This window comes from Podarcis muralis, chromosome 4, assembly GCF_964188315.1.
Source record: "Podarcis muralis chromosome 4, rPodMur119.hap1.1, whole genome shotgun sequence".
NCBI lineage: Eukaryota > Metazoa > Chordata > Lepidosauria > Squamata > Lacertidae > Podarcis > Podarcis muralis.
In genome coordinates this window covers 42,487,019-42,500,488 of record NC_135658.1, presented here as the reverse complement: position 1 = coordinate 42,500,488, position 13,470 = coordinate 42,487,019, and the positions used below count along the sequence as shown (strand labels likewise).

General features: G+C 46.3%; 1 protein-coding gene across 9 annotated transcripts; it reads left to right on the top strand.

Moving 5' to 3' along the window:
* Nucleotides 1–1,485: 1,485 nt before the first annotated feature.
* Nucleotides 1,486–12,353, top strand: ADPRH (ADP-ribosylarginine hydrolase). Of its 9 annotated transcripts, none has more exons than XM_028726877.2 (5): nucleotides 1,488–1,697; nucleotides 4,804–4,994; nucleotides 5,347–5,662; nucleotides 10,507–10,867; nucleotides 11,711–12,353. In XM_028726877.2, exons 2-5 carry the CDS (start codon nucleotides 4,959–4,961, stop codon nucleotides 12,108–12,110), a joined length of 1,113 nt encoding a protein of 370 aa, XP_028582710.2. In that variant the 5' UTR covers nucleotides 1,488–1,697; nucleotides 4,804–4,958; the 3' UTR covers nucleotides 12,111–12,353. The 9 variants fall into 9 exon arrangements, with proteins under 9 accessions (XP_077783380.1, XP_028582709.2, XP_028582710.2 ...); XM_077927255.1 differs by having other exon boundaries at nucleotides 1,488–1,714; nucleotides 4,808–4,994; XM_077927256.1 differs by lacking the exon at nucleotides 1,488–1,697 and adding an exon at nucleotides 1,754–1,854.
* The last annotated feature ends 1,117 nt before the right edge of the window (nucleotides 12,354–13,470 follow it).

Below are 13,470 nucleotides of genomic sequence, written 5' to 3'. Positions count from 1 at the left end.
ACTTTAAAGTTTAACATGGTCTGCTGAGCCGAAGCAGAAGTTTTTGTTGACTACAATCTATCCATAGCTGTCAACCGTCCCTTATTTGGTGGGAAACTCCCTTATCCCAGCGCCGTGTCCCGCTGCTGTCCCTTATTGATGATGTCCCTTAAATTTCCCGGGTTTCATGCTCGCCCGGCTCAGGAGAAAAGCAGTGGCTCAGGGTCCTCCGCATCGAGAGAGAGAGAGAGAGAGAGAGCACGAGCTGCCATGTCTCCGTCTCTCCCTTTTCCCCCTCAGGGGTGCGTCGTGAGGAGACGGGTGGCAGCGGGCGGGCAGGCAGCCCCTCTCTTGCGAGACTTCCGCTGCACTGCCAGGGGAAGCCGGAGGCGGCAGCAGCAGTGGTGGCTGAGGAGGCGGCCTGAGGGAGGAGGAAGAGGAGGGGATGGGGAGGGACGCAGAAGGGCGGTGCTTCAGCGGCCACCGCCGCACCGCAACTGCCTCATGCCGGGCTTGAGGGCGGCATGGGCGAGAGTCTCTCTCCCTCCCTCCCTCTCTCTCGGGCAAGGAAAGGCCGATGGAACTCCTCGCGCCAGGATGACGGCAGCCCCGATGTGCTGCTTAGCATACCCTCCAACCAGTGCAGCATCTTAATGTAGTGATTTCCCCCTCTGCATCCCTTTCATAACTCTATTTTTATAAATCATTTGTCCATCCATAGTTCAAATTTTTACTACAAGTTTTCTGTCAATCCTACCAATGTATGTAACTCTTTACAATAGCTTTTCAAATAAATTATAGATTTCCCCCATTCTTTATTAAAGAGGTCCTCTTCCTGGTTTCTAATTCTGCCTGTAAGGTTTGCCATCTCGATGTCGTTCATCAGTTTTGTCTGTCACTCTTCTTTGGTCGGAGTTGTAGACCCTTAGGATGATCTAGTGACCACTCCCTGCAAAACACAGTCAGTCGCAGCAAAAGCAGCATGGCTCCATGAGTGCCGGATTTCTGTATAAGCTAAGCAAAATCCCTTATTTTGGCTGCTGATCCCTTATTTTCGAGGCTGCTGGTCCCTTATTTTCAAATCTGTAAATTGACAGCTATGAATCTATCCCATCAGATTCTACGGGGCGGGAGTGGAAGGGAAGTCACCGTTTCTGTTTGTTATTACGTGATGTACCTATTTTGTGTTTTTATACTGTCATTCGCGCTGTGATCCTCGGGTGACGGGCGACATATACATTTAATAAATAAGTATTGAGCGTTAATTCTAATTTACAGTTGTGTGTGTGTGTGAGAGAGAGACTCCCTGCGTTTTAAATCGTGCAGCCTCGAAGAGGGACGCTTCCCTCCTCATATTTCCACTCTTAAATTCGCTTCCACACGGCGTCTAGTCGCGTGTTTGTTGACCGACAGATTAGAGGCATCCCCCCCCCCCCCGGCCGCTGCTTGCAATCCAGCCCCGAAGAAGCGATCACATGATTAGGATGGACCCTCCTCTTCGCCCGCTCTCTCTCCCAAAGTAGCTCCTCTCCAGTTCGCTCGCCGCTGACGAAGAAGCGCAGGCCAGCAACTTAGTCAGGAGGACGACCGGCGCTCGGAGATTGGCTGCGGCGGCTGCTGTTTCTGTTTCTGCGCGGCTTGGGCGCAAGTCCAGCCTCTCCTCCCCTTTCACTTTCCTTTAAGGGGCTTTCCTGCCCGGGCTTCTGCCTGCATCGCCGGTAAAACTCAACTGCAAGTATCTTTCGCGCGGCGAACAAATCCATGTTTGGGAGCTTGCAAAGCCGACCCAACTCAGGGGGCGCCCGCCTGGGCTTGTGCTTCTGCCGCTTGGTGCTGGCGGCAGCGTGCAGCGCCCGAGTCTGTTCTCTCTCGGAAGTAAGGCCCGCGAAGCGCAGAAGCTCTTCCCTCCCAATCCAGGCTAGGCATCAGACGGCCGGTTTAACCCGGCAACCCCCCCACCCCCAGGGAGCGCTTACTCGCAAGCAGGGCCCGCTGCAAGGGCACAGAGTTGTAGTAGCCTCGGAGTAAGGAAAACCCAGTGGGTAAGCCCCCCTCCCAGTTCCACACCGCAGCGTGGAGCCGCCGAGTAACGGGCTGCAATCCCAAACCCGCCCACCCGGGAGTGGGGGTGGAGGGGGGCGTTGAACTGAACAGGTCTTGCTTCTGAGCAGAGGCCAGATTGCGCTGTGTACTTAGGATCGCAGCCATGGATTTATGGGGGGGGGGGGCGATGGACACCGACTTAACATCGCCCTCTGCCTGGCTCTGTCGAGCAGATTCAGATTCGGAAGGACACGTTCGACAACGGTTGTTTAAAATTGCTTTCTTTTGATTCCAAGTACTCAGAAGAAAATCTGTCAAAATCTTTCCACAATTTCTACTTTTAGTTTTTATTTATTGACTTGATTGAGGGGCGGGCAGCTGCCCCCCCCTCCCAGCTACGCCCGTGCAGCCTGAGTCACGCAAACCAAGCGCGCATCTCCCAAACCCGGGAAGTTTCCACTTTGCGCCTCGGCGGGTCCCGCTTCTTTGACGGGGGATGACTTAACTCCGAAGTTTGCATTGCATTGCATTGGCAACCGTCGCTAAGGATGGGTGGCGCGGGCTGAGGCGGCTGCCTTAGCTCAGAAGTTTGCGTAGAGTGGGAAGGAAAACCTTATTTTTTCCTCCTTTTTAAAACCCGGGCATTATGAGGAAGGGGTCAAGCGGCGAGCCCAGGGCGCTGGGGGGTGGAGGGGCGAGTCATCTTTCAGGGGCGGTGTACTCCCTTCTGCTGGGAATCGACAGGGCGTGAGGAAGCGCAGCTGCTGCCTGCTCGGAAGAGGGCAGGAAATGGTCGCGGAATGCTATTCATTTCTACCCAGAGCAGCCGGATTTTACCACCACAGCCGCCAGAATAAGACAAGGAAACGTGACAGGGCCAGCTAGAACAAGGCAGCTGGCCTAGGATGGCAGCCAGGCTTTGCAAGCTTAGGCACCTTTCTCTCAAGAAGCAGCCCCACACATACTGTGTGAATTGGGCCCTCTTGCAAAAAACAACAAACGGGAGCATTATATCACATGCATGTTGGTAACCGCTTGTGGGCCGAGCAGAGTTTCCTTCCACACCTCCAGTATATCGGGGCTACATGCAAATAACACTGTATGATGTCTGAGGCACAGGATGTCGACAGGTGACACTTTCCCCATAATTGCATTTCCCTACTGGCAAAGGTTTATTTAACCTGTTGAACCTTTGACTGCTGTTAAAAGCGCAAGAGCCCCGGAGCCCCGCAACGCCAACCCTAAGACGGTCAAGGAATGCAAGTTTCATGAGATATATAAACCAGATAGACAACCCTTTAATTGGTGGCAATGCTCCCAGAGTCCATGCAAGACTGGGTGTGGTATTTTAGATGGCAGTGGGGGTGGGGGGTGGTCTGTGTCAAAAGAGACTTACGATCTACCGTAACCAAAAGGCAGGTGAGCGTGTTTAGGAAAACCCAATATGGAATTGTTCAGAAGCATGCTTAGAACATTTATTGCAGGTATTTATTATTCATACCTCACAATATCTACAGTGATGTAGATATTCTGCCCTTTCCCCTTTCCTTTAGGAGCAAGAAAAGGAATGTGAGCCTTTAACATGATGATGTTGATTTTAGTGATTGTACCACCAGCAGCAACTCACCACCAGAAATCCCCCTATTTTCTCTCCATGAGTGGGAAAGCAGTGAATCACTCTCCCCTCCTCTCCATGTTGCTGCTAAAACCAATCTAACTGTCCCACAACTGCATTTTCATTAAACAACAACAACCCAACAGCAAGAGATTAGGTAACAACCTTTGATCACCCTGCAGGGTTGTCAAATGTTCTGTGCCCTTCCTCAGAACAACATTAGTAGAACAACGTACCTCCAGTTGCAAATGGAATCTGTTCCGGACGTTCAGCTGTATCCTGAGGATTTTGCAACCAGAGGTGCCTGTTCTGTGTAGAGCGCTTCTGCGCATGCATGAGCTGCGAAACACTTCCAGGTTTGCCGGTTTCGTAACCTGAAGTTTACGTTACCTGAGGATAACATAACCCGAGGTTCCACTGGATTCACATTCACATTATCAGGGAATTTTTTAATGCTTCTGCAGCCAGATTTTTTTAAAAAATGCATAAAACTAAAGCCGTATTAGAAAGCACATGCACTTCTATCATTGCGGCTACCTTTTAATTTTGGGTGACTTTTGCCCAGTCATTGCTGCAGTATAATCCTGGATTTCTCTGTTATTTTACCTGAGCGACTACAGTGGTGCCCCGCAAGACGAAATTAATTCGTTCCGCAAGTTTTGTCGTCTAGCGAATTTTTCGTCTTGCGAATTATTATTTAGACAAAGGAAACAAAGTCGCGAGACGTTTTCGTCTTGCGAAGCAAGCCCATAGGGAAATTCGTCTTGCGAGGCAACTCGCAAACGGAAAAACCTTTCGTCTAGCGAGTTTTTTGTCTTGCGAGGCATTCGTCTTGCGAGGTACCACTGTATTGCTTTTCTACCAGGAAATCAAAAGAAACTAGCTTCAAAATGAACCAGGAAGTTGCTTCAAAATAAAGTAGGCAGGGCTTCTTCATTAGTGGAGTCTTGAGAGAAAATATAGAGTGACACCCCCCCCCCCAAGGAAGTCTCAAAAACGACTCCAAAATGAATCAGAAAGTCCCTTCTCCTTTATCTGTAGGAGTGACTTCTTGGGTCATTTGAAAGCTTATCGATTTATTTAAAATACTATTTAAAAGCTAGTGTGCGCGCGCATATATACCAATTGTTTTCAGAAGTTACCTTTTTAATGTATATGTCCTGCAGGCAGACTTAGGTGGCAGGTTACACCTACAGCACTGTTCACATGATCAAAACGTTCGCACACCGAAAAGTCCGCAGCTAGAGCAGTGCTTCTGCGCAGGCGCGAAGCGCGAGAGAGTGCTTCTGCGCGTGTGGCGAAACCCGGAAGTATACACATAATGGGAGCAGGCCTAAGCTGGAGCAGGACCGCAATGGTAAGTCCTGCCCTTGGAGATATGCGCATTTGTTTGCACATCTGCAGTGTGTGTACAGGTTTTTGATCATGCAGACAGTGCATGAGCACTGTTCATAGGATCAAACATATGTAGGGAGAGCAGGATTGAGGCTTGATCTTTCTAGGATTTTGAAGGATGTGTATCAAGCACTCACAAGCATGAACGAGACTGAATTTATAGAGACAGGCAGGGACCAAATATATTTAACAGGATCCCTGCTCTTTGTGTACTGTAGGTTGATTTTCTTAGACATTTTGACCACGATGCAGTTTTAACCTGTTTTTCATCAGAGGCTTTATTGATTGCAAACTATTGTTTTGCATGAGGACAGAACATGTGTTCGGGCCTGCAAGAGAACTATGAGGCTGCCATGGTGCTGAGTGCCGTTGGAGACGCCTTGGGCTATTACAATCAAAAATGGGAGTTCGTGCGCAGCGGTGAGAAGATTCACAGCGAGTTAGCCAAAATGGGCGGCCTGAACAAGCTCAACGTGGCAGGCTGGAGGGTCAGCGACGACACCGTCATGCACTTGGCTACTGCTGAAGCCTTGGCAGCAGCTGGGGAAAACCCAGACTTAACCCACTTGTATAAACTCATTGCAAGAAACTACAGAGATTGCATGGATGACATGGATGGACGAGCTCCAGGTAATCTTTCCTAAACTTTTATACATATGAAAATAGAAGGCAGCAGTTTCTGGGTCATGCATGGTCTATGTGTTCAGATTGGAACATGTTGTTTCCCAAAGGCCTTAGATTCCTGCAGTACAGTGGTACCTCGGGTTAAGTACTTAATTCGTTCCGGAGGTCTGTTCTTAACCTGAAACTGTTCTTAACCTGAAGCACCACTTTAGCTAATGGGGCCTCCTGCCGCCGCCGCGCCACTGGAGCACGATTTCTGTTCTCATCCTGAAGCAAAGTTCTTAACCCGAGGTACTATTTCTGGGTTAGCAGAGTCTGTAACCTGAAGTATATGTAACCCGAGGTACCACTGTACTATTAGAAAGGGTTCCTTTCACAACTCTGTCCAGTGGCTGCAGTCAACTTTTACGGCTCTCATTAATTTAATGCTCAGCTGTGTTTTCTAGTCAGATCTCATAAAAGCAGGGAGTGGGAACCTTCAGGCCTGCCAGAGGATGTTAGCATCTCTGACCACTGGCCATGCTGGTATGAAATCTAGAGGGCTGCAAGCATAAAGGAAGAGCAGCATGGGGATATGAAACAGGAGACATATAGCCCAGAATAATGGCTGTGATACCCTACCATCACTGTGCAAGGTAGGCTAGGTGGAGATATGATGGCATTTTAATATTTTGTATTTTATAGCTGTATTTTAATATTTTGTTGGAAGCTGCCCAGAGTGGCTGGGGAGACTCAGCCAGATGAGCGGGGTATAAATTTAAAAAATTATTATTATTATTATTATTATTATTATTATTATTATTATTATTATTATTATTTTTATTTCCACATGAGCTTCAAATCTGTGCTGAGGTTTGAACCTGTGATTCCCATGGCTGTAGCCAAATCTCTCTCAATTTCTGGCTCACCTCATCTCATACTTTGATATCAATAGGAATGGACCTCGGTGCAATGAGCAACTTTCCCTCTGCTTCAGCTTTCCATCTTCAGGAGGACACTTTGCTCTTCCACTTAGAATACAAACATTGAGTGTGTTATCCTCCAGATGTTGGACTGCAGCTTCTATCAGCCGTGATCAGTATGACCAGTTGTCAGGGATGATGGGAATTGTAGTTCAAGAATATCTTTAAGGTTACAGATTCCTCCAGCCCTGACTTAGAGTTAACATCCAGCCTTCCCACTAAATATACTCTGTTTAGAATCTAGTATATTTTAGTTCACTTCCATTCTGTGAAATGGATATCTCCTAATTCAGTAAACATGCTGGCTGCTACATATTGTCCATTGTTGGCAAAAGGCCTATATATCTTCAGAAAGAACCACTTTGTTTCTTTGCAGTAAGAAGCATGGGCTCATCTGGGCCTTTCATTTCAAAGTATTTAGCTCCTGCCAGAGAGCTAGGAAACAAGAGTAGGGCTGCATGGCAGGTTGGCATTTATTTGTTTGCTTTTTTCATCCCAAGATTGAGAAACCACTTTAAGGAAGAGGTGTGCTTCCTTTTTCTTCCATCTCTCTTCAGTTACTTTCCCCTCCTGTGATGATGATTACATGTGTGGCTGTGTTACATTTTCAGTGGCTGGAATAGGGAATTTGGGAAGTTTTGATTGTATGCACTCCAGTCGGTGGATTCTGAGCTTTTCAACAACATAAGAGCCAAGTGTGCCAGAGATGATAAGCAGCTCAAAACGGGATTTGCATAGGACATCTGTTCATAAAAAAATAAGATGACTGAATCTATCTATGCAAAGTTGTACCATATGCTCTGCAAAAGGAATATTATGATGCACGAGGGTGATATGAACCCATCACAGGAACCTGAAACACAATTCAGAGTTTGTCTTTTGACTGCATTTGGGTGATAGGAAGAATCCATTGCTTCTAAGAGACTGAGTCCAGCTAGGTTAGAAGGAATCATTGGGCAAAGTTGGTTGCTTCTGCACTAGGTGTTTTCTGACGACTTCCACTCCTTCACTTCATGGAAAATCCTGGTGATGTTCCTGCTGAAATGTTGCATTCCAGCATTTCCCATTATGCTTTCTTTTAATGTCTGATTTGGGGTGTTTGTTCTGAGTTTCAGAGCACTTCTGGGCCTCTGGGCTTGCGTCTCTTCTGCTATTACATTGCTAGCTTGTGGTAGGCTTTTAAATTTATTTATTTATTGCCTACCTGCACTTGGGAAGCTGCCATCTAGCTTAGTTCTTATCTACTTGACTAGCTTGGTGATGGCTCTCCATGGTTCCAGACAGGTATTTCCCAGCATGCAAAGCATATGCTCCTCCACTGAACTGCAGTTCTTCCCCTGAAAACTTTCTGATTGCACCAAAGCAAAAGTACCATAGCAAATAACTTCAGGAAAACGTTGACTGGTGTGATCATTGTAGCCCCAAACTGAGAGGGGTGGAGCTTCCTGCTACACTGAGCTGGGAAAGAGGATTGTGAAACTGTCAGATGATTTGCAAACCTGTTAGAGACTGATGAAATTCAGGGGATTCCCCACTGCTCCACCCCTGAAAAGGCTTTGGGGGGGGGGGGAAATCCCCCTACCTGCACTGTCCCTGGGAAAGGCTTTCTCAGCAGGAAGACACTGCTGCTTTGCCAACCTCACCACGGCTTGATTTGACTGGAAGGCCCAATGAAGCATGGAATGCGCCAATGAACTTTTAAAAAACAACAAAGTAAGCTTTATGTACTTGCGCTTCAGTGCAACAAGGCAGTTCTGGACATGGACACCCACACGCCCCACAGTGTTATCTGCAAGCTTAGCTGTGACACTGCCCTTGTTAAGCCACATTACTATTGTCTTGGAAATTTCATGGTGTAACAAGGAGCACACACACACAAAGGATAGAAAATATGGCATATGAACCCTTAAATATATACAGTGAGAAAATGCATTTGAAAGGGGGAATGAGAGAAACAAAATAGTTTGAATGAGAGTGTCAACTGAAGTTGGAACATTTGAGGCAACGTAGAGTTCCCAGCCCTACCTGGAGATGGAAGGGATTGGACCTGGGCTCTTCAAATATGTGCTCTGCCACTTAGCTACGGTCTCTCTCCCGGACACGGGCAATAAACTGTGTCAACTGAAGTTGGTGGAGCAATCAAATGGGGACAATAAGAGCATAGTTGTACAAGCAGTCACAGCTGATGACCAGAACTTGAATAATATCATTACCAGGATCTGTTGCCCCACTTGCCAGCCCAACCTATCTGCCTTCCCCCCTGCCCACCCACTCCTCCCTTTTGCCCTCAACTATCCCTTTACAGCTCACCCAAACCACCACTCCTTCCCCAACCCCCTTTAAAAGAGAGGGATAAGCGCTTTAGAGAACAATTGGCCAAACTACTTTCTGAAGTGCCTCTGCCCCTTAAAACAGCTTGCCTGGGCTGCCTGCCCTCCACACTGCTTGCTTGCTTGTCTACCTGCTGTTGTGCTGCAACTGCAGCATGACAACAGCTTTACATGTTTATGTACATAGGAAAAAGTCAGCAAGCTGACATAGGCTGCAATCCTATGTATGTTTACATCACAATAAGCCTCATCCGTGGGGTATTGTAAGACTTAATTTCTGGGTACACATATAAGGATCTGTTTTCCCTATGAACCATGGTATGCAAATGGAGCATAGGAAATGCTTTTAAGATTGTACAGCAGATGAAAAGATTGTCTATAGGGAGCTGGGAAGAATGCAGTTCACTTCATTTAGAGCTTGTGTGTGTTTAGATACGATGCTAATTTCCTAATGGTACATATTGAATATCCTAAATAACTGCAGGCCAATACATAAAAAAAAAATCCAACTTTAAAGCTGCGGCTGCTTTAAAGATGGGCACCTGGTATCTATGAACTCTTGGGTGATGCAATTCAAGAATGCTAAGAGTCCTGTCCGATTAGAAGGGTTGATTTAAGAGTCTGTTCTGTGAACATGAGCTGATCTTGGGAGACACCCCAGCCACTTTCACATGTCTGAGCTGTGGTAGTTTCCTGGTTATAACATGCTGTCATCATGCAATTCCCTCCTAGTATGGAGTAAGGGTACACTTGTCACCTCTTTTCCACTTCCACAGTGCACTTGCTTGCTAGTACCTGGGCTGGGAAGAAAGGGGACATTATTTTTTGCTTGATAGCAACTTGGCAGAGGTCCTTGATTGAACCGTCCACCCCCCCAAAAAAAATTCATCATTGATTGGGATCTCTAGAGATTTATGGAATAAAAAACACCCCCTGCTCCTACCCAGCTCAAAACGGAAGGACCACCTTCTGCCAAACCCAATATCTGTTTCAGGGGTAGCCAACAGGGTGCCCTCCTGATTACGTTAGACCACAACTCCCATCAGCCCCAGCCAGGATGACCTGTGCCCAGGAATAATGGGATCTGTAGTCCAACAATACCTGGAGGGTGCGGTATTGGCTGTGTCATAGGGAGGGTGACTCTTCTCTGGTAACTTTCAGACTGGATTGTTGCAGTGCTGGTGCTGCTCTTGAGAAAGATTCAGAAACTTTGACTGGTCCAAAAAAGCAGCAACCAGATTACTGGCTGGGGTTCACATTTAGAACTCACTCTGGAACCTTATGACAGATTACTAGTAATAAATATAATTAATAAGAAATAATGATAAAAAGCATTATTAATGCATATAGTTGCTAGTGTTATTAAATCTTGTTATTCATGATAGACCTATTAAAACCTCAGGAAATCAGTGCTTATTGATTGAAAGCATTAAAGTTGTTACCTGGTGTTTGTGCGTAGACCATACAGGTTGAGGATGCTTAACTGCAGGTCAGCCTGAGATGCAAATGAACAATCAGGGCAGATGTACAAGTTTCCCACCTCTCCCACCCTTCTTAGGTGACACCTGCATGGCATACGCCTTGAGATTGGATCCAGACAAGCCGGATAGCTGGATACCCGACTTCTCTGAAACAGGAGGAGGGTGTGGTGCAGCCATGCGGTCAATGTGCATTGGACTGAGGTTTCGTCACCCAGAAGAGCTGGGAAACTTGATCGCAGTAAGCATAGAGAGCGGTCGGATGACTCACCACAACCCTACTGGCTACCTTGGATCCCTGGCTTCTGCTCTCTTCACTTCTTATGCCATAAACCGCAAGCCACTCCAGGAGTGGGGGAAAGGGCTCATGGAGGTGCTACCAATGGCAAAAGCCTATATCCAGAAGGCAGGTTCCTTTGTGGAGAAGAACTTGCAGCGCTGGTAAGTAATACACATTTTGGAAGTCGGAAGGTTCTAAAAGCCACCTGATAGATTGAAATAGTTACCGATATGATGTTGAGAAAGTATGAAGTGTACCTCCTCCTCCTCGAAAAGTCCGGAGGGTGGCAACACAAGAACGGGCCTTCTCTGCAGTGACTCCCCGTCTGTGGAATGCTCTCCCCAGGGAAGTTCTCCTGGCGCCTTCATTATATATCTTTAGGCGCCAGGTGAAAATGTTCCTTTTTAACCAGGCCTTTGGTTGATCTAATTTGCATCCTATGCCCTTTAAAAAAATTTTTTTTGGGGGGTAGCTATTGGTTTGTTTTTATTTTGATTATGTATTTTGTGGTTTTATATTTTGATTTTATTCTGTGAACTGCCCTGAGATCTCCGGGTATAGGATGGTATATAAAATCAAAAAATAATAGTAATGTTCCTTGTGCTGGTGACCAAGATAGAGGGGAAGGAAATGGGTGCTGCTTATTACCCTGGAACAGGATTCCCCAAACCTGGGTTTCCAGCTGTTTTCAAACTACAATTCCCCTTATCCCTAGCTAGCAGGACCAGTGGTCAGGGATGATGGCAACTGTAGTCCAAAAACATCTGGAGACCCAAGTATTTGAAACCCTGCTGTATAATATTGAAACATTGACCCTGAAGTACATATGTACTACAACAGAGAAAGCATTTCCTGATCTGCAGATGTCTCAAAATGTGCTGGATGTTAAGACTTTCTAAATTTATACTGGGTTTATTTTTATATTCATACAAGGCATATACAATACAGTCTTAATGTGAAATCCTAGATATTTACATACCTTCCCATGGGTTTCTGTTTCTTAGGAACTACTTTGAAAAGCAATGGAAGAAGTACCTGGAAACTAGAGGCATTTCAGATGGGAAATCTCCTCCATCCTTCCCCGAAGTGTATGGTGTGAAAGAGAGAGATGAATTCTACACGTCCTTGAGCTACTCTGGCTGGGGAGGTGCAAGTGGGCATGATGCTCCCATGATAGCTTATGACGCCATCCTTGGTGCTGAGAACTGGATTGAGTTGGCTCACAGGGGTTTCTTCCATGGTGGGGACAGTGACTCCACTGCGGTCATGGCTGCATGCTGGTGGGGGGCAATGCACGGCTTCAAAGGCATCAATGCAAATAACTATAAGGAAATTGAGTATAGAGACCGATTGGAGAAAGTAGCGAGGAAACTCTATCACCTGAGCTTGACTGCAGGGCAGTGAAGTCACACTTGCAGGGCAAGACATCCCCTGCAGAGAACTCGAAGTTGCTAACTAATAGCCTCTGGTGCTGTTCATTCTTGCCAAGCATATAGTGCAGTAAATCAAGAGATTTAAATATAGCAAAATAAAAGGCCTACTCTTACAAGCTTTTACTTGATGCATTAACACCCAGTGTAAAGTCTGCTTGGATGCAAATTATCAGTGAAATACTAGTGCGGGCCAATAAACTTGAGAAACCTATGAGACAGTGGTGTAAGTGTGAGTGGCACAACACAAAAGTTAGGTAGCGGGGGTGGGAGATATCACAGCAACTACTTGTGGCCATTATTTCTAAAATTTGTCATGAACAAAGATATTTTGGTGGTGTTTTTGCAGGTCTTTGACTTTGAGAGTTTAGTATCAGAGACAACTTTGCTGTCAAATTCTATACAGTGGTACCTCGGGTTACAGACGCTTCAGGTTACAGACTCTGCTAACCCAGAAATAGTACCTCGGGTTAAGAACTTTGCTTCAGGATGAGAACAGAAATCGCGTGGCACGGCAGCAGCAGGAGGCCCCATTAGCTAAAGTCGTACCTCAGGTTAAGAACAGTTTCAGGTTAAGAACGGACCTGCAGAACGAATTAAGTTCTTAACCCGAGGTACCACTGTACTTTGTAGGCTACAAATGTTTTTCCTTAGATCTTGATTGGGAGTGGAACATTTTCAAGATTGGGAATCTACGGGCACATCTTTCCCCAGTAATACGGGTATTATTTCGTGCCAGTTGTGTGCTAGACCCTACCAAAAAGTTGCCATAGTCACAATGTGCCTCTGTTTCTAAAGCTGGTATAAGGCTTTTCAGTAAGGGTTGAGGCATCAAACTTCAAAGTGGAAACTGTGCCTTCTAAGTGATGGGTTGATAGATCTGATTAGCTAAGGCAAAGGTGGGGAACCTGTGGCCCTCCAAATGTTGCTGGACTCCAGCTCCCATCATCCTGGCCATTGGCGGTGCTGGCTGAGGCTGATGGGATTTGGAGTCTAGTTACCCATTTGTGGAATCTTCTCCCAAGGGTTAGATGCCTGGCCTCACCGCTGTCAGTTTTTAGGTGCAAGGCTAAGACAATTTTTTATTTACCTAGGATTTTGGTGGTGAAGTGTATCAGACATAGTTTGCAGTTTGCCTTTCAGCTGGTTTTATATGCTTTTTATTAAGTCACTTTGCGAAATTTCTTTTCTGACCGTTCATGTGATATGGAAGTTAAGCGTGTCAGATTAGATGAAAACTAATAAAAAATAAAAATTATTAATTACAGAAAGTGTGTCAGATTAGGACCTGGGAGACCAGGGTTCCAATCTCCACTTGGCGACCTTGGGCCAGT